Genomic DNA, 25455 nt, shown 5'->3' with positions numbered 1-25455 from the left:
CGCCTTCGACTGTGTGTGCGCGCGTGTGTGTGTGTGTGTGCGAGCTGCGCCCACCCGCCCTTACAATAACTTCCCCTACAAGCTGCACATTTTGTTGTATTTTTTTGTTTTTGTTGGCTCAGTTCGGTTTGTTATTTTCGTGTTGTTGTTGTGCATGTGCCTCCAAATGAAATTTGTGTGCAACAAGCGGCGAATGCAGGCTAGCAGTAACAGCAGCAACAGCAGCGACAGCAGCAACAACAACTGTAACATTTAGAGGTTAGGCGCCTTGTCCGCCCGCTTCAAATATTTTCGGACTGGGTATCCCACAACTGGTCAGCGCCAGGTTCAAGTGTAACCAGTTACCAGTTTCCAGAAACACAACAACAGCAACAAAAACAACAACAGCAACAAAAACAACAACAGCATCAGCTTTGGACGGAGCCCAAGCTTCAAAAGCCGCGGCCCAACATCCACCTCAAATGTATGTAAATCTTGTTCTTAAAAGCGTTTTTTTGCATTGTTGCTCTTTGTTTTCGACTCTAAAAGTATCGATGATGTGCGACCCATAAAAACTGGTGTATTCGCTTTGCACAGCATTTGGAAACAATGAATTTCGTTTTTACTGGGCGCTGTAAAGGCTGTTTGTTCTTTATTTTAGCTTTCTGGGTTATATCATAGGAATTCCAATGAACACTGCACAGGTGTGACAAAAACTGCGGAAGCTCAATCAATCAATCAATCAATCTCAATACATTAGGGATCGCAGCGAGTCTGTAAGACGAGGACCCAAACTCAAAGCTCAGACTGGGCTAAAGATGTTTTTTTATGCTTTGGATCAGGGGTTCTCATACTTATTTTGAGATTCAATTATTGTCTAGTGCCCCTCATAAGCTTTAGCTTCATCATATCTTGAAAATCGCAGTCGGAATTATAACTTCAATAACTTATGTATAAATATAGCTTTCTATTAATGAGTCCCTTTGTGGCCCTTCATGTTATTTTGGGATGTTTACAAGACAGGTTGATAGCGTGTTCATAGACTAACAGAAAAATAATAAATAGTAGGAAATATTAATAACAATAATGAAAAAAATAATTACGAAATACACCTTAAAATTCGTTTCAAGACAAAAAGTAATGTCAAATATCGTAAAATAAAACTATTAACATAACAATTTTACTGCGAATCTAATTTCTTTTGTTTCATTACAAAAATACTCTACTTTTCTCTGTTGATGTCGCTTCTGTTTGAGCTGCGCCTATAATCAAAATTATAGTGCAGGCAAAGTCGTACATACTCGTAATCTTTATACATCTTATACCCTGTAATCATTGAAAATAGATTAACAAATGTTTAATTGTTGTGCATCTAACAGGCGAATCCATAAAGTAAATATAATTAAATATATATTCGGCCAGCAGCAATAGACGAATCGATCTAGCCATGCTAGAGAGCTAGAGACTTTAAATCGTAGGTGAATCGTAACGTTGTCTCGAAATCGATAAGTATCGATTTTCAGCTTGTTTTTGGCATTTTTCGGCAATTTTGAGAGCTACGCTATTAAATTTGGTATATAGGATTTTGATTGCTATTCAAGGGAATTAAACTTTAATTTGGATAGTTTTTCTCGGCAGAGCCAAAATAGAAAAAGATGAAAATGGGCTTACAAAAGAATGCAATTTGTAAAGTGGGGCGCTGAGGAAAAAAGAAACTGGGTACAGAGTATCTCCAAGTCGAGACTCGCATGCCGAGCACTCTTACTTGTTTTTCTTGTGGTCTGTTCTTTTTTTTTTATATATTTGTTCTGACAGCCTTAAATGCGGTTTTGTGTGTTTCATTATAATGATGATTATTGTTATATCTCATTTTTTATTGTCGTCTTGTTGTTGTTGTTGTTGTTGCTTTGTGGCGTTTTCTGCTTTGGCAAAGCTTTTAACATTTATTATGCAGCCGGTCGTCCCCAGCGTCTGCGTCTGCGTCTGAGTCTTTCCAACGAACCGGGCACATCTTCGGCTTAAATGTCAAGCTCATGCTGGGAGCCACCATTCACCCAGTCAACCAGTTGGCCAGTTGGCCAAGTCTTGTAGGTGCTGCTCTCTCTTTCTCGCTCGTTCGCTCGCTCGCTCTTTCTCTCCTTCTCTCTTTCGTTGGCGCTCTCTTTTGCTAATGACATTCTGTTTGCTCTTTTCTTGCAGGTACAATCTGCATGCGGCCAACTAACTGTAAAACGCGCCGTGCAACGGTCAGCAGCAAATAGCACAACAGCATCAGCAGCAACAACCTGTAACGACAGCAGCAGCAACAGCAGCAACAGCAACAACAGCAACAACAGCAACAGCAGCGACAACAGCAACACACTTGAGAATTGCATAAAATTGAAATTAGATATTGGCGGCGCATCAAATTACCAAATGCTGTTGCTGTTGCCAGAACTATGGCAGCGACAAAAATCATGGCAACAACAATAACAACAGCAGAAGCAGCAGCAGCAGCGATTGGCAGCATGCACCATCAGCAACAGCAGCAACAGCAGCAGCAGCAGCAGCAAAGGCCGTTGCGCGGTATTTCAATAATAATTGAATCTGAGCAGCCAGCTAAGCCGGCAGGCAACAACATTGAAGGCGACGAAATGTCGCTCAAGTCGCAGACCATGTTGTTGGCATTTGGCGACAACAGCAGCAGCAAGAGCAGCAGCAGCAACAGCAGTGGCAGCAGCAATAACGATCAAGACAACAATTTGCAGACGCCTCAGGTTGACCATGCAACCCATGTTGTTTTGGAAACTAGTTGCAACACGGTGGGAGCAACAGCAGCTGCAGCAACAAACGAGCCAGCAACTAAATTATATCCACAGCTGCTGCTGCGCATTGGCCAGGCCGAGGCCGAGGTTAACTCTGTGCCTGATGCTGTTGCTGTTGCAGCCCCGCCAGCAGCAGCAGCAGCAGCATCAACTATTATCAGCTGCAATGTTGCCGATGACGTTAGAAACGTGTTACGAGCTGCAGCCACAGCTGAGCTTCAAGCTATTGAAATTGAAGAGAGCGCTCTCCACGGCAACGGCAACGGCGACGGCGACGCTAGTCAGTTAACGTTAGGTGCAGTGACCGAAACAGTTGGCGTCTGTGCGCCACAGCACACGGTCAAGATACAGATAGCCAACGGTCAGAGCTCGTATTCAAGTCAAAGCCAGCCCAGGCTCGGCAAACAGATAAGCGTGGTAAAACTGAACGACAGCCAAAGCGACAGCGACATGGTATTACATTTAAAGCAACAGCAGCAACAGCAGCAACAGCAGCAGCAGCAGCAACTGCTACAATTGCAACTGCAGCAGCAACAGCATTCACAAACTGAGGCACAGCCACCCACAGCGCCCTATCAGCTATGCTATTTGGTGTCCAGTGGCCAGTATTCGCCCTGCGAGACTCTGGACAGCGGCACTGGCAGCGATCTGGAGAGCATCAAATCGCCCAGCAGTGACAGCAATGCCATCAACAGCAACAGCAACAGCAAGAACAACAGCAACAGCAACATTGGCGGCAGCAACATGAGCGGAAGTGGCGTGCCCAAGCTGGAGCTGCATCTGAAGACGACTCGCATCCGAGTTAATACCCCGAGCGGGCAATCCGGTACGCACTCGCGCGCCTACAGCTTGACGGACAGCGAGGAGTGTGACGAGAGCAGCTCCTCGCTCAGCTGCGACTCGCTGCACTCCAATGAGGCGGCGCCGATACTTAAATTGGGCGCCCTCTTGCCCAGTTCGCTGCTGCGCGATATACGCGACAGGGAGACGGGCAGGGAGGGGCAGATGGAACAGTCTCTGACGGCGACCAAAATCGATGGACGTCCTCTGCAATATGAGGCAGATCAATATTACAATTTTCATGTGAACGAGCATGCAAATTATCGCAGTTTCGGTCCGGAGAGCTGCAGTCGCATGTCGCCGGAATACGAGGCGTACAGTTTGCCAGGCGAAGCCGAGGAGCACGATGAGGACGCTTTTGCCGGCTATAAGGACGTGCGCCGCGCCTCACAAACATCCACAATACGCTCCTCCAAGGGCACCGTCCGCGGCGTCAAGAATCGTGTGCGCAATGGAGTAGCCACCTTCTTGCAGTTGCAGCAGCCGAATGTCAAGGTGAGTACGAGCTCAGTACGAGCTGATTACTTTTTGTTTTTAAGTGCGAGTACTCAAAAGTACTCGTTAATCATTCAATGAGTGCTTAAACTCAAACATTGAGTGCAACAATACTACGCAAGTTCAACAATCACGTTTCGAGCAGCTTATTGAGAGATCATCGATTTTCTGGCTCGTTTAAGTCGAATGACAGATTTAGTGATCTGTATATTCCCCTTAAGTTTCGGTTGCTTTTTTCATACTTTTGCAATTCTGCTCATTCTATTATATGTTCAGTCAATTTATTCACTTAATATCTTCTGTTGTTTAGGAACTTAGTTGACTATTTTAATTGTACTTTAGGATTACCTGTATCCCAAACTAAGATAAGAAATTCAATCTGAAGATGAAGTTTTGTTCAGTCAAGAGGAAATCACAAATTTGTATTAATATTACATTGATTTGCATGTTTCTTGAGATATTTCTATCAATTTCTGAAATTCAATCTCAAAGGAACTTGGAAATTGGTGATTCGGTTCACGGTTCGTTCCAATGTCTCTTCTTCAGGTTCCAACCTTGCTTCACATTCCAAATTTCAAAAATATCAATTCAATTTATTGTATTTACATATTTTTGTAAACTAAAATTTGTTTATGTGTCAGATTTAAAGTAAACATCGAAAGAAACAAATATTTGCTTGTTTTCAAGAAACAAGAATGGAATAAAATATGGTTTGATTCGGTTGATTGAACCGGTTCGGTTAATACCTGGCTTGAAGACTTAATGTGCTTACATATAAAATCGATTATTATCGATTATACGCTGTGGGGAGCTTGACTCGTTTTTCTGCTTTTTTTTCTAAACACTTCAAGGCAACCTGTTTTTAAAAAAAAGACGACACAATCTTATTGATTGTCGAGTTCGATTATTCCACGTAGTATTTCCAAATGCATCAAGCAATTTTATCGCCAGATTTTAGATCGGCAAATACTTGCTTTTAACTATAGAGTATAACAACATTCCAGAGCTCTGAAACTAGGGATCCTTTAGTGTTATATCTGTACTCTAAATGTAGCATACTTTTGAGAACTCTCTGGCAATTTTACAGAATTGAGAATTGAGTGCTCATAGAGTCACTTTGAATCGTGAGTTAGCAATGAATGAGTGCATTCACATGCGGCTATGGATATTCAAAATATTCAAAATCCAAAAAGAAAAAAGAAGAGTGGGTATTTTTTTGTCTTTGCTTCATGAGATTCATTGAGAAAGTTGGCTTTTGTGTGTTTAACTTTTGTCTGCGGCTGTCAGTGAGTTGCGTGGGTGTCTGTTTGGGTCGCTGACTTCCCCCCACACACGCACACACACACACACACACACGCACACTCACACACACACATTATGCAATGCATATGTATTAGTGAGTGTCTGCTGCTTGAAATCTTCAGTCTGCAGTCTTCAATTAACAGTCTACACCCCCAGATTGAGTCACGTTTTGGGCTATGTGAAAGCCAGGCTTGTCCAGATGTTGTTGTTGTTTCTGTTTCTGTTTTGTTTTTGTTGATTGTTTGTTGTTGTTCTTGTTTCCAAAACTGATTCATAGCAACAGCAACAACAACTACAACAAGAGCTCGCTGAAAGTTTGACCAACTAATAAATCATTCGTCGAGACTTAAATCAAAAAATTAACACTTTGCTGTCTATTTACAGAACGTGTTGTTGTCGTTGTCGTTGTTTTCGTTGTTGTTGTTGCTTTAATTTACCGTTAAGTGGCTTAATATGCTGCCCCGCCACAGAAAGCCTTTCGGGGCAACTCCAATATGGCATCGAATCAGAATTTCCATAAACAAGCACAAGACACAGCTCCAAAAGTTGGGAAAGTTTTTGGTGTCGCCCGCTTTTGGGTCTGGCGGAAGTAGACGCTTGCAATACTAGATGGCTCGAGTTGTAGATAAAACGACGCGATAAATGCCAGCTTAAATGGGCCCCAAGGCCTGACTAAGTGCAGTTGCTAGTAGTTACTTTTGATTTCTATTTGGCTTTCTTTCGCGAAAGTTCTCAATCAATCAGGGTCAGCTCTGGCCCTGGCACGCTTCAATCGACTGACTGACCCATTTTTTTGGCCTGAAAGCCGATTGAGCAACAGCCAGAGCATTCAACAATAAGCAGCCCCAATTGCAGTGTTATTGAAATTGCATTATTTACGCATTGCTCGCAAACTGTCGAGTCATCGACAAAATAGACACACAGATACATATGTATCTTGATGACTTTGTATCTTTCGGCTTGTATCTGTATCTGTAACGATGATTCGCTTATTTTGCCAATGCTGTTAGCGCTTATTGTTGCTTTTTTTTGTTGGCGAAATCAATTAAATACACATGTGGTACAGGGTGTCGTTATTCGGTTTATCTACTCATAATTCGTAAATTACCTGCGAGCTTAATATACATATATGAAAATTGTTACCTAAATTAAACTGTGCTAGTTATCAATGTGGGCGTGGCGCACAGTCATTATGCGAGCTTTCATTTTTATATGATTTCGTCAATGAGCTAAGCCAAAATTCGACTAAATGGCCGAGACACGCACAACAACATACTTAAACGAAAAACAAAAAAAAAAAACAGAAGAAAATCCTAAACATAAACGTAAATTATCTAAATTATATTTTAATGGCCGCTCGACTCGTTTTCGCAGTTGTCTTGTCCATCGAAAGACAAAAGCCCCCAAACTCGACGGGTTTTTGTAACCTCTACGACCACCCCCCCCCCCCCCCCACTCCCCTCCCCCTTTGACTCCGTCGAACAAAAAAAATGTTTGACTTTTTGTAGATGCGCATAATTAGCGCGTTAGCCGCTCTTTATTATTATAATACATATTTGTTTGCTTTTGGCATTTGGCTTTTGGTTTCTTGAAAATTATGCAATCGATTGTTTCAACAATCCCCCTCGGTCTTCGGTCTACACAGTTTCCAATAATTATAATATTGATTTGCTCTTCAAGGCCAACAACGCCAATTCGACGTTATTATTTATGTGCAGGTGCCATAAGTGTTTCACAGATAAACGTCCATTCAAAAATGTTTAGTATTCGCTTTTTTTAACATAAGCTTAATGGATAGCTTATAAGACATATGTATGCATGTGTGTGTGTATATATCTGAATTATGACTAGTTTTGTACAACCAGCAAAAGTTCCTTATTATATTGGAAACAACATTTTGAAAGATTTGCCTGCCAAGTCGCGATTTTATTTGCTGTTAAATAAATATTTATTGCAAACTAAATCATCAAATATATATAAATAAATGTATATTTACTAGTTTAAATCTTTGCATTTTGGCATTTCAAACTTAATTTGGACTTTACAGACATGAAAAATAACGAATTTTATATTTCAAACTACGGTTTTTTCAATAAGGCAATTCTTATTAAAGTGGAACATTTCAAGAGCGAAAAAAAACTTGAATGGAGTTGTTTCTGTCATGCTTTAATCCCAATTAATCCCCAAATAAAAACAGAACGGGCTTGCATTAAAATAAGCCTCAAGTTAAAACCCTCGATACTTAAATGACATTTGTGTCCAATTTGAAAATAATCTGACATAGTATTAAATTAGGCCTAATTTGCTCTTCATATAAAAAGGGCTTGACTTTCAATCTAGCTTTTATTTATATTGACGCAAGTTCATATCAACTTGCATATAAACGTAATTGATTCTTGCATCAAGTACTACCATACTTCCCAAGAAAAAATACAATAAATATTTAAAGCTGCTTTCGTAGAAAAAAAAAACATTAAGCCTAGTTTAAAATATGTTTGGATTTGTCCGTTAAATAGTAGATTTATATTTAACAGGTGGATAGAATTGCAATGTGGCTTGTAAATAAACAGTAAGCGATTGATATACAAATATGAATTTCATTATTTTGTTTACCCATTCTGGCAACTTGTTGAATCGATCGACAAGAGTATTGGAAAATCAAAGACTATTAAATTGTTGATAAGTGAAATCTTCTTGTCAACTTTCTTGAAGCTTAACTGAAAGCTTAAATGAAAGAATACGCCTAACATAGGCAATTTTTAGGCCATGCTTATAACGCCTCCATCATTATAGAGCTTTCTCGCGTTTTCACAAAAAAAATCCCAGATATCTTATGACCTCAACTAAATAATAATAATATTGAGAAAGCTTTTGTCTTGATTGCCCGTCGAAATGCACTCGCAGCTGTCTTTTTGTCCCTCTGTCTCTCCTGTCTCTTGAGTCGGGGCCAATCGCTCTGCCAAATTGCGAAGTGAACTCATCATTTTAATGCCATCAATTAAAAACAAAAAAAAAAAACAAATAAAAAAAATATACGTAATTTGATCATTTTTAGCAAATGTCGCTAAACTGAAAAAACTGAAATTAACTAAAACCAAATGCAAATGATGCCGGGCCGCACGCAAAGAAATAAAAAGCAAACAGAGCTCGTTAAGAAACAATTTGGTATTTGAGAAAAAATATATGCAAATAAATAAGAGACCAACAAAAAAAATATATGAAAAAACAATGCATATTTCTATTCGACGGGGGTGGGGCTTGGAAAAAATACCAAACGCAAAACAAACTTTGAATTCGAACGAAAGTGAAAACGAAAACGAAAACGAATTTTACGTGACCAGGCGCAGATTTATGGCGCTGAGAGATTTTTACAGCCACAATCCACAAGCCGAGGCGCCTCCACATTGTTTCACAAAATACAAATTGTTGCCATACAATTGAACAGCAACAACAACAACAACGACGACAACAACAACAGCAACAACAACAAGGGCGACAAGAGCAAGAGCAACCGTTGGGCATGGGGCGTTAGCTGCATTTCAATTTCGATTTGCATTCAGGGCCAAAAGAAAGTAGCAAATGGGCTTATTAAAATATCCAATTATTGCCAAATTGATGCTCGCTTTTGGCCGCCGTAACGAAAGTGAAATGTTTCACTTAACATGTGTGTGCGTGTGTGTGTGTGTGTGTGTGTGTGTCGACGTGTGTGAATTTTATTGCTAAGCCAGCTCGCACCTGCAGCTCAGCCAAAAACTAAAACTGAAATTCAATACCTCCACCCCTCCCCTCCCCCGCTCTCCACAAGCCGCACTCCATCATCTGAAACGCGAACTGAAATTGAAACCGAAGCTTGTTACCACACCGAGGGCCATGAGAACCGTCAACAAGCCGAGGCCGAATGTTGATGATGCGGTGCTGCCCTTTAATGCGCTTTAATATAAAGGGTATAGCACCTGCGTGGTCACGTTTTCAAAATTCAAAACCATTCAACGCTAAACCAGTTTTGAACCGAACCGCAATCCATTTTTTCGTTTACCCTCAGCCGAACCTCAACCCGGATTAGTTGGGTTAAAAACAGCTGGACCTAACGATCTTTTTTAACTTTCTTTTTAAAGTTTAAAATTATGAATGCAAGACTTGAATGTTGTAAAGATATTGTTGCTTATTTCGACAAGTACAAATATGTAAATATGTATATTAAACGGAAAATGGTTCACAAACCGAACCGAACCGAACCGAACGTTAGAACATTGTGTTGGTTTGCAGCCTTGAATCGAACTATTGTGCTCCATTTAATTTATGCTTGAAACTTAGCTAACTTTTCTTTTCTTTTATTATTTCTTATTTGGTATTTGTTCATTTGAGATTGATTGCGTTAGTTTGCGGCAACTGTCCATTGAATGACACATTCAGTTCCTGAATGCGGCACCTTTGTTGCTTAATATCATAGCTCTGTCTATGGAATCTGGTTACAACTCAAAAGACTGCACATTTAAATAGTAAATTTATCTCTCTTTATTGTTTTATCTTAAAGTATACGAAATGTCTTTATTTGATAAAAGAAAAATGAGTCAGTTTTCGGGACTTTTTATTTCATATTAAAGATGCGCACTGAATTTGATCTCAGTTAATAAAATTGTCATCCACCAAACATGATTAGATAAATGCAGTGCTTGAGCTATTCATTATTATTTGAGTATCACATAAAAGTATTTGTTTTCAGATTAAGGTTTGGCTTAGGGCTCGGCTCATGGTAAAGAATAAAACGAAATTCCGGGTTCAACTCGGTTCAAAATTGGTTTGCCTGATAATCTGTAACCTCTAGTTCATGCTAGAATTAATGATAACAATCATTTAAAGCGTAAAACATATGTTTTTCTTTTAGTTTGACCGAATTCTGCATTTGATGGGAACCTACTACTCATGCGCTGGCATTAATGGAGTGGAATCGATAAAAGTTATCGATCCCAATTAATCAAATGCCAGCTGGAAGCTAGCTAGATATTTTGGGTATTTTTTACACATCAGGTGGGGTTGTCCACCGAAATGTGAAAACTTGTTTATAATATTGTTTTACGCGATTTGCTTATTTCGAATTCTTTTGACGGCTTTTTTTTGTATTTATTTTGTTTTTGTTTTTGTTTATTGTTGAGTATTTCAGCGTTTGGTGCTGTTGCCGCCGCTTGGCTTTCCCTTCTGCCGGGTACGGGCCGCCATTCCCAGGTGCCCAATTGATCGGAATCGACGCACTTGGGCACGCCCCGGGTGAGACGCATTCGCTTACATAATGTCCAGCCCCATGTGACGTATTAATTGAACTTTATGGAACTACGCGTCGAGTCGTGTGAACGTTGCAGATGCAGTTGCCGCTGCCGTTTATCGTTGCCGTTGCCGTTGCCGTTGTTGCTGCGTACCATTAAAGTCGACTCCTTTTGCTCACATAATCGAATGCTGTTGGGTCTGAGATACTGGGCTGGTTGCTATGCTATGTTTCTCGACGCATATCTCGACGCGATTGGCAATCCTCCAATCGACGCTTGTCGATCGCAAGTGACCTGCTTTCTCTTTTTACCCACTAGCCTTACCTGTTGCCGCTAAAACATAAAATAAATTGTAATGTTGCTGTTGGCAGTGGCTGTGGCTGTGGCTGAGGCTGTGGCTGTGGCTTTGGCATATTCGGATGTGGCCTGTCGACGATTCTGCAAAAGCATGTGTTAATTGTGGATGCTGGACAGTGACAGCTCGGACAGTGGATCACAGTTCAAATGCGCTCGCTCAAATGCTCAAACTGGGGTTGAAGGGGAACTCCTACTCGGCGCTCACTAAAAGCTAAACGAGTTTTCAGTTAAAAACATTTTCGCCGCTGGCGTCTTTTGTCACTTAACATGGCTTTGAACTTTGTTGTTAGAGCCATCCACATCCACATCCACATCACAAATGACGCTTAATGGCAATTATTAATGTACCAGTTTTACATTTTTTTTTATACTCGTGTTGCTCAGCATAACGTTAAATATGCCATATTACTTGTAAATAACAAGCCTTTGCTACAGCATCAGCCCCTTGGCTTATGAGTCAATGAGCTGTCCGGCTAGTTGGATAAAGATACCAAAAGTAGGAATGGGTGCACAGCATTATAATGAAACATACACCTTTATCGTTTTATACCCGTTTATACCCAGAGTCCGCCTCTGTCAATGTTTCCATAGCGGAAACTACAAACTTGGATAACTTGAAGATTATAAGAGCTGAGTACGTTCTCGTTTAATATACACAGGTAAACACAGATTAACACAGACTGCATGTGTTATTGTATATATCTTAGGTATGCGTAAAGATGTGTAAAGAAAGTTTCGATTACATGCTTTTTTTACTTTGAATTTATGACTTAACTTTGGCTACTCAGGTTGCAGGTTGATATCTTTACAATTATTCAATTTGTCATTGGTGATACCAAATTTAAAATTTATATAAAAACACAAAAACATATTTAGTATCGTTGTACTTATTAAAGTTCAATTTTTACTCGTTTGACTGGCGAATCTACGATTTACACCTCAATCCACTTGTTCAACGACAAGGGATTTGAAACCGGCAAAATATTGCGATTTGCGTTTGATAAATTGAGTAAAGCTAATTAAAATGTTAATTTCGTGAGCGTGTCTTAAAGACCAGGCAAAGTTATGAGGTTCAAATGGATCCAAAAAGTTAAACTTTTTAAATCGAATATACTAGGGAATATACTAGGAATAATAAATAAATAAAATGACATTAAACCTTTAATTTAGAAACTTTTTGTATTCTAAATATTATATTGCTAAAAACAGTCATTTAAGCCAAAAAAGTATTTTATTGTATTGACCATGCTGAGATCATTTTAAGGTCTGCTCAATAGCCAGACAATAGTTATAAAACCTGTGTAAAATACAGAGCCGGCTGAATGGGTTGATGTCAATTATTTTATATGACTGCAAGACATTGTATTACTCAATACAAGACACAGGCATGATATGTGTAGTCCATGCATGCTGTGCACACTGTGTAAGAAAAGTCTATTACATTTTATGATGTCATTTATTACGGGCATAACTCATAAGCTTTTGACAGCTCCTGTCACTGCCAGCTCGTCCCGTTGCGTTGCAGAGTTCAACGATATCTATCGGATGATCGATAGCGATAGGCGGCCTGATCTGGTTAATTAGACTGCCAACTTGGCCAGCTAACGGTATACAGGCAGCGCACTGCTGCCAATTAATTTGGCGCGAAAACAAGTTGCAATTGCAACTCGTACACACACAGGCGCACACCTAAATGGAAATGGAAATGGGCAGGAAAATGTGTGGTTAGTGCATTGTTTGCAGTTTTCACTTAGCGCATTTTTCAAATTTGCAGCGCTTGTAAATGTCGTTAAGTCATTTTAATGCCATTTACACAAATTGGTTATGCGTAATTTCCAATTGGTTTTTCATTTTATTTTGATTGCCGTATTTATCTCTGTGCAGGCAGTCGCAGTTACGTTCGCATTCGCTTTGGCCTAGCCTCGTTGCCTTTGCTTTTGTTTTCCGCCCAATTGAATAATCGAGAGCATAAATAATTTACAAGTTGGATTATGAGCTACAGATCTACGTCGGGCTGTACATTTTTAACTGTCTTAATTAGTTCATAATTTACGTTGTTTTATTTTTAACCTTCTCACCAATTAGGCAATTAACGCCAAGCTGCAAATTGCTTAAGCTCGAATTGGGGCTGCTAAATGTGCTGCGCATATGAATGAGAAGCGCAAAGAAAGGCGCAACTGTATGCAGTTGCATGTTATAGCTACCTTGAGAGAGAGAGAGAGAGAGAGAGTGCAAGAGCAGTAGGAGCCAAAAACACTTTTATTTTCTACATCACGTATCCACATCTTATCTTATCTTAACTTAGAACTATACTTTAGGCAGTTTCCACTCTTTAAAATATCTGACAACAATTAAAATGGGCAAAAAAATATAATCTCACTAATGCATAAAAATCGTACAGTTTATTAGATGTGTTTAATTGTCCGTTTCTTTGTAGAGCTATTAACAATCAGAATATTGGCTGGAACACTATTTTCAAGCAAATCGATAAGGTGGCATAACTTCTTCATGGCATTGATTTATACAGATCCGGGAATTCGAAATATTCTGAGCGTCACATATTTAGCTTTTTTTTTGTGCTTAGGTCTTTTTAGCACCTCAACTTGGGTTTAACTCGAAAGAATTTCAAGGTTCAAGCCACTAAACCCAATCGTGGCTAGCTAAATGTGAACTGTAATACCTTAGATAAAGGCAATCTTTGTTGTTGGACCCTCATAAACAGCAAGAAAAATATCGAAAAATATTGTAAACTTAAATTAAGTAATTCTGTTCTCGAAAGTACACTAAGACCATGTTTATTTTTTTTTTGGGTATGAAATGCTTATATATAAAAAACCTAAATGCATTTAACTCGTGTTTGATCTTAAGTTTAATTTATCTTTTTATAAATACATTCAGTATCGAATCAAGTCTTAGCTGATCCTAAACTCAGAACAAAGAAATCTCAATTGAAGACTGCCAGAACTTAGTACTAAATGATACGCACTTGCACCCCAAAATAAAACCAATATAGTCTTAAATTGAGCCCAAACTGTTTTTAAAACAATCCAAGTTTAATCTGCAAACTTGATTCAGCAACTTTTAACTTTATTCGCATCAAAAACTTCAGAATGTTTTAATTATCGATTGAACCGTGAACAGGTTTGTCTTCGGACCGTCGTCTTACTCGTTGTATGTGAACATACTTTCAGCGCCTGCTGTTTTGCTCCACTGTGCATTGGTTTTGTTATTGACATTTTTCAAGCCCGAGCATAACAAACAATATTGAGTTGACTTTGAGTTTTTACAAATATTTCTCTTGTTCAAATTGCTATCCCAATTAGCAGATAGTTTTGTATCTGTATCTAATAATTATATGCTGCATACATACACATATCGAAATCTGTGTCGGCTTTTGTTTTTGTTGAAGGCCGCCTTGCGAGACCGTAGTATGCCTTTATATTCTTGTATGGAAACGAGTCATACTAAAGTATTTATTCCGATTTATCACCTGAACTAGAACTACATGGAGAAGGATCTGGGCAAGGTAGTACTGTACACAACCAGCATGGGCATCATACGGGATACCTATGCCAAGTGCGCGAATGTCAAGCAGATATTGCGTACACTGCTCGTCAAGTTTGAGGAACGGGATGTATTCATGAGCATCGAGTATCAGCAGGAGATGCGGGATCGCATGCACCATGGCACGATACGGGTGCCGCAGCTATTCGTTGAGGGCCAGCACATTGGTGTAAGTATCTGACAGATACTCTTTGATTAAAGATACAAGTCGAACTGATATTGCATTTCTGCAGGATGCCGACACGGTGGAGCGTCTGAACGAGAGCGGCGAACTGCGCCAACTATTGCGACCTTATAAGGTGAGCCAAGACTGGTTTAGCTTCAATTTGTCATCTGTTATCTGTAATCTAAAACCGATTCCTTGATCTCTATTTAGTCGCTGGCCTCGGCGTACACCTGCCAGACCTGCGGAGGCTATCGATTGCTGCCCTGCCCCTCGTGCAATGGCTCCAAGAAGTCCGTCCATCGAAACCACTTTACCGCCGAATTCGTGGCCCTCAAGTGCATGAACTGCGATGAGGTTGGCCTGGTCAAGTGCCCGACCTGCTAGAGTCCCCCTCCTCCCCATTTGCCCTCAACTGGCCGCCGAAGCTGATTAAATTTTATTTATTCACTCGCGTACCATTTTATTTCGTTTCTAGTAATAATGCGTATTTACCCAAGAAGTGTGTGCTTTTTTTTTACATATTTTTTTTTTTTTTTTTTGATATATGTATATGTATGTATTTTGTATATCTACTTATGCTACGAAGTGCAAATGTTGTCGTTTGTTATTAACAGTTGTGATATTTGAGTCAGTTGGCTGCAAGTCTCGCATTTGGGACTTGGCAACAGCTCCTGAGCTGGCGATGTCCATGGGATAGTTGTGCGAAGAACTGCAGAATATATATACATATATGTATATATGTATTTATATACATAGTTTCTTATGTAAATCAAAGACAAATATAAAAAAATAAAAATTACTTAAGAAGGCAAGCGCCTCTATATGGTGTTCACCAAATAATTATTGTGCTGATGGATATTAACAATTAAGGACACATTAGAAAACAAAAGCTGGTATTTCAAGGGTTAATTAGAGAAATCTGCGAAACACTCCTCAGAAACCTTTGAAAACGAGTAAAAAGCTGATCTAATTATTACTATAGATGTGGGTACTACAGCTCTAGCTGCATTCATGTAGCGGGGATTCGAACCGGCGACCTCTTCGCTTGCATGTCTGGGTCACATGGACAGTTCATGGGCAGAACTACGTAGCAGGAATTTCGTTTTCGTGTTTCTTTTTATCCGTCAAAGAAGCTACTATTACAGAACAGCACAATAAGGTTTAATATACTTTGGGCAGTTCCAGGACTAAAAGTATAAACAGCACTACGGAAAATAATTAAATTTTTTGCTTATTTTTTGATAGGGTGTTCTGTTATAATTTTTATGTTTTATTCCAATTGTTGATTATATCAATGTAGCTTTACACGCATTTAATCGGAAGACAATGTTGGTAGGTAAATCTTTCTGTTTCTTACTACTGCAAGCCAGGCGCCAGTAATAACACAACAAGCTCCTTTTTATTTTCCGTGCTAAGATGATGGTGATGGTGATGGCAGCGAAGTTTAGCCTGAAGCGTGCTTATTGCTTAAGTCCCCCGCTCTGGAAACTCTCTAGGTCCACTTAAGAGCTCTAGTGCTTGTGTACTATGTTACGATATGTGACTTGCTTAGTGAAATCCACTAGTTAGCTTTGATTGCAGTTGATGGTGCGCTTGCGCAAGCGGAAATAATTTGAAAAAGTTTATTGCATACTTTGGGGCTGAGCAAAAATATGTAATACGACGGAGCAGTGTAAAAGATCATGCCTTGCTAACACCTTTTAATTAAATAGCTAAGTTAAGTCAAAGTTCAAGTTCAAGAAAAGCATCAAAAACTCCGCGGTCAAATGGTTTTTCGTCTGACCAACAGGCGAGAGGTCGCCGGCTCTATTTCACTGGTAATTATAAATTTTTATATTTGTTCATTTAAGTTCTTATAGCAATAATAATATAAATAATAATAAATAGAGAAAGCGTCTAATTGGAAAATTAAAGGGATTTAGCAAAATAATAATTAACATTTTTCTTTTGTTATGTTAATGTTTTCTAAAATGCTGGCAAGTAAACTCTTGATCGAGTAGCCGAACAGAGCTACCGGGAAAATATATTGTAAATTAAGAAATTGCTTGTTATACCCTTGCAGAGGGTATTATAATTTTGTCGTGAAATGTGTAACGCATAGAAGGAGACATCTCCGACCCCATAAAGTATATATATTCTTGATCAGTATCAACAGCCGAGTTGATATAGCCATGTCCGTCTGTCCGTCTGTCTGTTTCTATGCGAACTAGTCTCTCAGTTTTAAAGCTATCTTTATGAAACTTTGCAGAATTCCCTCTTTTTGTTGCACGCAGTTCATATGTCAAAACCAGCTGGATCGGACCACTATATCATATAGCTGCCATAGGAACGATCGGTCGAAAAGTAGGTTCTTGTATGAAAAACATTTTTGTTTATAAAGTTATCTTGACTAAACTTGGTATTTATTAGTTTTACTAAGCTCCCCATATATATTCTATTAAGATCGGGCAACTATATCATATAGCTGCCATAGGAACGATCGGTCGAAAATTAAGTTTTTGTATGGAAAATTTGTATGTTTTTCAAGATATCTTGACCAAACTCGGTATTTATTAGTTTTACTAAGCTCCCCATATACATGCAAAATTCTATTCAGATCGGGCAACTATATCATATAGCTGCCATAGGAACGATCGGTCGAAAATTAAGTTTTTGTATGGAACATTTTTATGTTTTTTTTTTATATCTTGACCAAACTCGGTATTTATTAGTTTTACTACGCTTCCCATATATATGCAAAATCCTATTAAGATCGGACAACTATATCATATAGCTGCCATAGGAAAGATCGGTCGAAAATTAAGTTTTTGTATGGAAAATTTTTATGTGTTTCAAGATATCTTGACCAAACTCGGTATTTATTAGTTTTACTACGCTCCCCATATATATGCAAAATCCTATTAAGATCGGACAACTATATCATATAGCTGCCATAGGAACGATCGGCCGAAAATTATGCTGTTGTATGGAATTTTTTTTGTTTTTCAAGATATCTTGACCAAACTCGGCATTTATTAGTTTTACTATGCTCCCTCCACTTTTGCAAAATCTTATTCACATCGGGCTACTATATCATATAGCTGCCATAGGAACGATCGGTCGAAAATTAAGTTGTTGTACGGAAACCTGTTTTGTTTTTCATGATATCTTAACCATACTCGGCATTAACTATTTTCCCTGTGCTTCTTAGATACGGGCATTTTGCTTAGATACGCATTTTGAAAAGGTTGGGTCTGCAAGGGTATTAAATCTTCGGTGTGCCGAAGATAGCACTTCTTTCTCGTTTTTTATTGCATTTGTGTACAGCCTGTCGGGTCTGTTTGAATCTAACACATGGCTGCTATTAGAATAAATCTGTTATGTCCGAAGTTGACGCGATTTACAAAAACAATTTCGGTGCCAATTCCTATTGGAAATAGTTAATTTGACCCGCGCAAAGTCGGGTAATTTCTTCTTGTCTTTCATATATATGTTTCATCCAGCGAGCACCTTGTATAAAAATGTGTTGCATACCTTCGGGCTGATATTTAAATTGGACAGTCTGTATGCGTAGACGCCTATGGATACCGAGTAGTTGGTGTATTTAAGAAACAACATATCTTAAGGAAAATGTAACTGCACATATTGTAGAAGAAACAAATACTATTAAGGAACAATGCAGCTTAAAATTTGCTAATAGAAATATGTATTTTGATCATGGATTCAACTCTAAGGTTCGGATTGCTGTCTTAGGTTCCCTCTTGAACATAGATTTAGTTTCGAAGCAAAACATTTCATTTTATTAAAATTGCATATTCACTTTATCGAATCTAGTTTATTCTTAATTTTCTGAATACTCAAAATGTGGCTAGCGCTATTTTTTTATACCCTTGCAGAGGGTATTATAATTTTGTCGTGAAATGTGTAACATAAGAAGCAGACATCTCCGACCCCATAAAGTATATACATATATCCATGATCAGTATCAACAGCCGAGTCGATATAACCATGTCCGTCTGTCCGGCTGTCCGTCAGTCCGTCTGTCTGTTTCTATGCGATCTTGTCTCTCAGTTTTAAAGCTATCTTTATGAAACTTTGCAGAACTGCCTCTTTCTGTTGCACGCAGTACATATGTCAAAACCAGCTGGATCAGATTGTTTATCAAGATATATTGAACAAACTCGTCATTTATTTGTTTTACTATGCTCCTTATTTTTATGCAAAATCCTATCAACATCGGACAACTATATCATATAGCTGTCATAGGAACGATCGGTCGAAAATTAAGTTGTTGTATGGAAAACTTTTTTGTTTTTCAAGATATCTTAACCATACTCGGCATTAACTATTTTCCGTGTGCTTCTTAGATACGGGCAAAGCACTATGAGCATTATGAAAAGGTTGGGTCTGCAAGGGTATTAAATCTTCGGCTTGCCGAAGATAGCCCTTCTTTCTCGTTTTTTTTTTAAATATCGCTCGCGCCTGATTTAGTTTTGGCTGGTTTTTGGGCAACTTAAACGGCTTAAAGGTTGTTTCATTGTCAAATAAATCTAAAAATTCCGGTTGCAAAGTGGTTCCGTTAAAATCCATTTGATGCATTCATTTTCATACGTATATTTTAAGTTCAAGAAGCGTTCCAGTCGCGCATATCGAAATTCCTTAAGAGTGTCTCGAGCTTAGCGACAGTTTAAGAAGACAACGCTGTGAACTGGGCATTTAATAATAATAACCTCTTGCTCGAGCCGAAGCTAAGGGAAAGGCGTAGGGTTACCGTTGTGCCGTAAAAAATGTATCTTATCCGTTTGCTGAATTGAGAAAACTTCGAATCGTGTGATTTATTAGGATTTTCAAATGCTTTAAAATATGCTATGAAAATTGTGTAAATTGATAGTAAATCGCAGTTGTTCTTGGATTTCTTGGGATTAGTTAGAGATTATGCTGGGTCAACAGCTGCTTGATTTGTGTACCCTAGGGTGTAGGGTGTAGGGAGTAGGGAGTAGGGAGTATGGCGTGAGTATTATTTAATTTTAGAGCGGCTGCTGAAAAACATCGCACGCCTTGCCGAAAATTTTAATCTCTCTATTTTTCTAACTCTTAAATATTTATATTTTATTCTGCCTGGTAATCGCAATCGTTTCGGGGCTGATTGGTTAATTGACATGTCTGGTCAAGGGCTTGTTCCAGAGCTTGGCGGGGAGCCGGAGTCATTGGCGCGAGAGTCGGAGCGCACCTGCTGGATATGCTTTGCGACTGAGGCGGAAAACCGTCTGGCCACCTGGTTGCACCCGTGCCAGTGCCGCGGCAGCACCAAGTGGGTGCATGAGAGCTGCCTTTATCGCTGGATCGACGAGAAGCAGAACGGAAACTCGCGAACGAAAGTCTCCTGCATGCAGTGCCGCGTGGAGTACATCATAATCTTTCCCAAGGTCAGCCGTATGGCTATGATCCTGGAGCGCTTTCAGGATCTAATCCGTCAGTGCAGTCCGTTTGTTGCTGCGAGCGCATTCCTCGGCTCCGTCTATTGGACAGCCGTCACATATGGCGGCATCACGGTCATACAAGTGTTTGGCCAGCAGCGCGGCATGGAGCTGATGGAGAAGGGTGATCCGTTTTTCCTGCTGATCGGGCTGCCGTTCATACCAGTCGCTCTAATCCTCACCCGTCTCATCCGATGGGAGGACGCAGTTCTACGCCTCTGGCACAATCGTCACAGCATTGTACGCAAATTGCCGCTCGTTAACTGGTTGTTGAATGCCCGAACGAATGCGGCGATCCGTGTTGGGGATCCGGCTCCGCCGCCAGTTCCCGATGAGCCCGTCGACTTTGCCCGCATCTTTTGCGGCGCCATCCTATTGCCCAGCATTGCGACAGTGATGGGCAATGTCATATACAGGAACATGTCAGCGCCGCTGTATCGCACGCTGCTCGGCGGCCTCACATTCATCGGATTGAAGGGCATTCTCAAGATCTATTTGCGACAGAAACAATATCTGAACAAGACACGCCGTCACATTGTCGACTACACTGAGGAGAATGTGCGCACCTATATGCCAGCCGAGCAGTCCAGATCTCAGGCAGATGTGCGACAATATGCCGGTTCCGACGACAACGAATCTGAACCTGATGAGGAGAATGTGGATGATGAGGTTCTGAATGAGGATGCAACCACAACATCGGAGATAGATGATTCCGATTCCGATGATGTTAGAGATCATGTTGTTATAAGCGTGCCAGACCGTCCATACACATTGTTTCTTAGCTAAATTGAAGCATGGTTCTAACCAGACCAGGCAGCGGAATGCCTCCAATCACAAAACTTAGTGTTCATGCATGGAAATTCCAAAGGGATATCACAATCTAAATTCTTTTGTGTTTTAATTACATAGTTTTGCTGCACTTATCCTAAACCACAAAAAGTTCAAAGTTCCTCTCTCTCCCTCTAACACACACCTTTCCTCTCGCTCTCTTTTAACAACCATCAATCATTGGAACCGCACACAGAAGAACAAGTCTTTGATCCTAAAAGGCGATAGAGGTTTTCAACCTATTAAACTCTTTAGGATTTGTAGCTTTATTTTAGATTTGAGGTCCGCTCTAATATTGAAATTTCAATTCACAAGCAAGAGAATTACACTAAAAGTATTACACAACAGTAAAAAAGGAAAGTTCAATCCGATTGCGATCCGTCATAAACCCATATTCCAGGGAATTGAGCTTTGGAATGGGTAAGCTATGTACCTTGTAGATCGTAGATTTTAGATGCCGTCATGCAGTCAATTTAAAGATTCAACTTCTGAGGGAAGGAAATGTCGTCTACAGATTTCTTTGTTTTCCTGGGTCTATAAATTGCGATCCTAGTTGTCTCCAGCTTCAACCAACGAACCAGCTTTGAAACTGAGGACGCGTTTACGTTTATGTATAGCAAAATGAGTCATCTAATCGTGATTCATTCTTTTTAACATATATTTATACATACCATACGTGTTTCCTTTTTTTTGGTATTTTAAAATATAGTTCTTAGATGAAATTTGGAAAAATGTGAAATCAATGTATTGATATTGGCGTTAGAAAACTACATTTTTCAAGGCCCACTTAAATATTCAAAACTAGCACATTTGGAATTAAAAATCAATCTGAAAATTTAAAGCAAACTAAAATATCTTAGGCGGAAGGTTACGTCTATAACACTGTCTAAACTGAGCAGATGCTCAGCAATTGCATAGCTGCCTTTAAATGCAAATGGGAATTAATGTGTAGCATACTTTTAGGAGCACACGAAAATTGATGATAAACTATAGAACGGATGAATTAATAAGATGAGATATAAAAAGAGCTGGATTAATAGAAGCTATCTCTAGCCTTTGTTATCGTAATAAAATTGATAATAATTGAAAACAAATATTATATTCATATTATTCCTTAAAAAAGCTTCAGAAATAACACAAAAATGTCGATGTTTATTATATTTAAAAAACAATTAAAATCAAATTAAAAACTTAATAATTTTAAACTTGATTTCTTATGATAATATTTTTTTAAAAATAATAATATAATCAATTTATTCAATTTTAAATAATCAAGCTTAGCATCACAGTCCAACTGGTATTTATTTAATTTTGATATTCTAAAAAAACATTGTTATATACAAATATTTAATTATTGATAAAGATAAAATATGTGAATTGAGTTTGGATGATTTTCAATATTTTGTTTTTTTGGTCTGGCCATCAGATGTTGGCTTGGAGGGGATCTTGGGGGAAGGGGAATTGATTTTTGATGATGGCAAAATGCAATTCGCACTTTCGCCCAAAAATAGCTTAAATGCGGCATTAATAATATTTAATGGTATCCTATAGAAAGCAATGCACGCATTTCATATTAGTTTAATAAAGAAAAACAAATACTTAGCTTCAGCTTGATATTTTTATTTGCTCAACTTTTAAGATGTCAAGGTGCCTTGGATAATTAAGTCGTAGTAGCCGTCGAGATGTCAGAACTGGGATTATATCATTATCACAGAGCAAGTCTAACAATTCGGTCGACATATTGAGAGAAAAGTACATAAAATTAAATATTTGTGAATTTTCTCTTAAATTTTATTAAAATTCACTTTGTGAGGCCTTTCGTTATACAAAATTTATAAATTTATCAATTCGTTGCGCTTTTTGGCTTTACCAAGCTTTATTCAATTAACAAGTTAACGCAAAAATGTCGGACAATTCGGCGGTCTCCGGAATACTGAATGCGGTGCTGTGCGGCGTTACCGGATATGGCTTCTATGCAATGCCTCCACAGAATCATCCGTATGCTTTCTCGGCCTGTTTGATTGGCTTCTGCCATGGACTGCTGGGGCTGATCGAGTGCATCTCTGGCAGCGAGCAAGTGAAGTCGGCCAGGGAGACGACCAATTCGATTCTGGAAATAGTTCCCTTGCCTCTTGTCAACATTGATATATTCTTTGGTGGCGAGAGCAACAACATTGCCCTGGGTCACGGCCTGTTCATTGTACCAATGGCCATCTCTGTGCTGGTCGGCCTAATCAAGGGTGAAGGTGGCGAGGGCGACGAGGCGGTCGAGACACTCAAGCTTTTGACCATTCTGGGTAACATAACATCTCTCTGCTATCTTGCCATCAATGAGGGTAGCTATTACATGGGCGGCATGGCCTTCCTGGCTTTCATGGCCAAATATGGTTCTGAATTCCTGGAAACTCAGCTCGAGGGCTCTGGTGATCCGATCAAGTATATCAGCTGGTCCGGATTCTACTTGCTTACCAGCTTTGCCATTGCTGGCAAGCAGTAATCAACCCGAATTGATCGAGAAACGCATCACATGAAATACACAAAAACTTTAAAAAAATACGATTAGACCCAATTGAAAAGTTGAAATGAAATTAGGATGCTTATGGACTTGCACATTACCCGGAATAGCGAAGTGATAATATGATTAATATGCGACTGCCATTTGAATTAAGTTATTAAATAATTTGAAGCGAATCTTAACTGCGACGTCTTTTACGTTCGGAGGGGTGCCTTAAGGCCCGGTGTTCAGACTGTGTTCAGCTGCACATCAGACGAATTTTATAGGGTTTGCCGTTCCCTGCCGTTTTTTATTCCACCGTGTTATATATTCTCCTCAACCCTAAACCTAATGGAGCTCACCTCAGTCGCACCTCCAGGGGAACAAACTAAACACCAAGGAAAACTAAGGAAGGAAAACAAAATAACCACCAGCAGGCACTTACGTCGTGATGGCCTTCAATATAGACGTTCCCATCCTCAGCCAAGCTGATGCAAGTGCGAGCTAGAAATAAAAATTATATAAAATAGTTTCTGGGAATGTGGTTAGACTGAATGAGAGATCGATTCTTAATCATTTTGTGAAGACTCAATATTACCATTAACATGCTTGTGTCGCTGTATTCAGAAAACAAGGTTGCGAACCTTGCCCTGGAGTTACAAGAGGTCTTGAGTGTTATGCATGAATGCATGAATCATGCTGACCTGAAACTGTTCCTTGTTTTTTATGTGTGAATAAGAAGATTCTCTTCCAGGGAATTTCGTTCCAAGTTAAGCTTAGCACTGATTAGATCATATCTAAATGGTTATAGCTGGTTGAAGATTGAAACGGAATTTTTTGCCAGCTAATGGTATTCCTTTCCGCAGGTTATTGACAACTTTGGCTAGTTAGGCTAGAGTGTGTGCTGCAGAATGGAATATGGGAGCAATAAATAGGGCTTAGGACATTGTTCATGGTATTTGATATTATTTATTTGTCTTCCATTGTTGTCTAGCATTTGCAGCAGTTTCATGCGGTAAAAACTCTAAAGACCTGAAGAGCACTTGGGGGCATCAATTTGCGCGAACTCACTCTGAATGGGTGTGAGTGCGTACGGCGGGTGTTTTGCCCTGCGCTAGCTCGTTTTTCAAGTGTATTCAAATACCCATAATCATCTTTTTGGGCAATGTAATAAATCTAATTTCCCACAATGGGCCGGATCGATGGACTGGAAGGGTTCAATAAACGAACCCAATATACTGTTCGGAGTCTGGAGTGGTCGCTACAATTGAGTGGCACTTGGTGTGTAGTGACCCGGATGTACGAGTACTGCCATGTAAGTACATAACTTTTAATGTATGAGTGTGTACGCGTGTGTGTGGCTCCGTATCGATGTATATATGGAGCACATAAAACAATGTACTCGCATGTAATGCCTATGTCTGGACTTTATCGTGGGCCAGTTAAATCAATGTCAAAAGGCAATTGGTTGACTGCAGATGACTTCATCGCACCATGCTCGGGCCTCTAAGCCTTTTAGCGCATGCGAGGCTTATGGGCTTAGGTGCCACTAACTATGGAACTGGAACTGGAGCTGTGCTGTAGCTCCAGTAGCTCGGGCCAAGACAAAGACGGCCAATTACTTATGATAACAGACATTTTTGTAACAACCAGTTCTTGATTTTACGTTTCGTCAGCCGCCAATCAAAAGTGTACAGAAAACGTTCGGCCAAAAAAGTCGAGTCTACCCCAACAAAACGCTGGCATGTACCAGCTTCAGCTACCAGCTGCACCACCACCGCGCCCACCGCCGCCAGCTCCACTTGGACGGACTTCCACTTGGACTCCACTTCCACTTCCATTCGCCGCAACATAAGTCATAAAATCAACAATAAACAAGCTCAAGACGCAGCTAAATGACTTTACAACG

General features: G+C 39.5%; 3 protein-coding genes across 3 annotated transcripts; all 3 read left to right on the top strand.

The window, feature by feature from the left end:
* Positions 1–163: 163 nt before the first annotated feature.
* On the top strand, positions 164–15267 carry LOC135440648 (glutaredoxin domain-containing cysteine-rich protein CG12206). Its single transcript, XM_064699933.1, has 5 exons — positions 164–463; positions 2179–4118; positions 14538–14771; positions 14836–14901; positions 14979–15267. Exons 2-5 carry the CDS (start codon positions 2418–2420, stop codon positions 15150–15152), a joined length of 2175 nt encoding a protein of 724 aa, XP_064556003.1. The 5' UTR covers positions 164–463; positions 2179–2417; the 3' UTR covers positions 15153–15267.
* A 4639-nt stretch (positions 15268–19906) lies between these two features.
* LOC135440557 (E3 ubiquitin-protein ligase MARCHF5) lies at positions 19907–21010 on the top strand. Its single transcript, XM_064699804.1, has one exon. It carries the CDS (start codon positions 19907–19909, stop codon positions 21008–21010), a length of 1104 nt encoding a protein of 367 aa, XP_064555874.1.
* Positions 21011–22762: 1752 nt separating this feature from the next.
* Positions 22763–23749, top strand: LOC135440647 (uncharacterized). Its single transcript, XM_064699932.1, has one exon. It carries the CDS (start codon positions 22956–22958, stop codon positions 23547–23549), a length of 594 nt encoding a protein of 197 aa, XP_064556002.1. The 5' UTR covers positions 22763–22955; the 3' UTR covers positions 23550–23749.
* The last annotated feature ends 1706 nt before the right edge of the window (positions 23750–25455 follow it).

Source organism: Drosophila montana, unplaced genomic scaffold, assembly GCF_035044405.1.
Source record: "Drosophila montana isolate Dmon_TW-CO22-7 unplaced genomic scaffold, ASM3504440v1 contig_1624_1, whole genome shotgun sequence".
NCBI lineage: Eukaryota > Metazoa > Arthropoda > Insecta > Diptera > Drosophilidae > Drosophila > Drosophila montana.
Note: the sequence above shows the minus strand (reverse complement) of the source record. Positions and strands in the feature narration are given on the sequence as shown.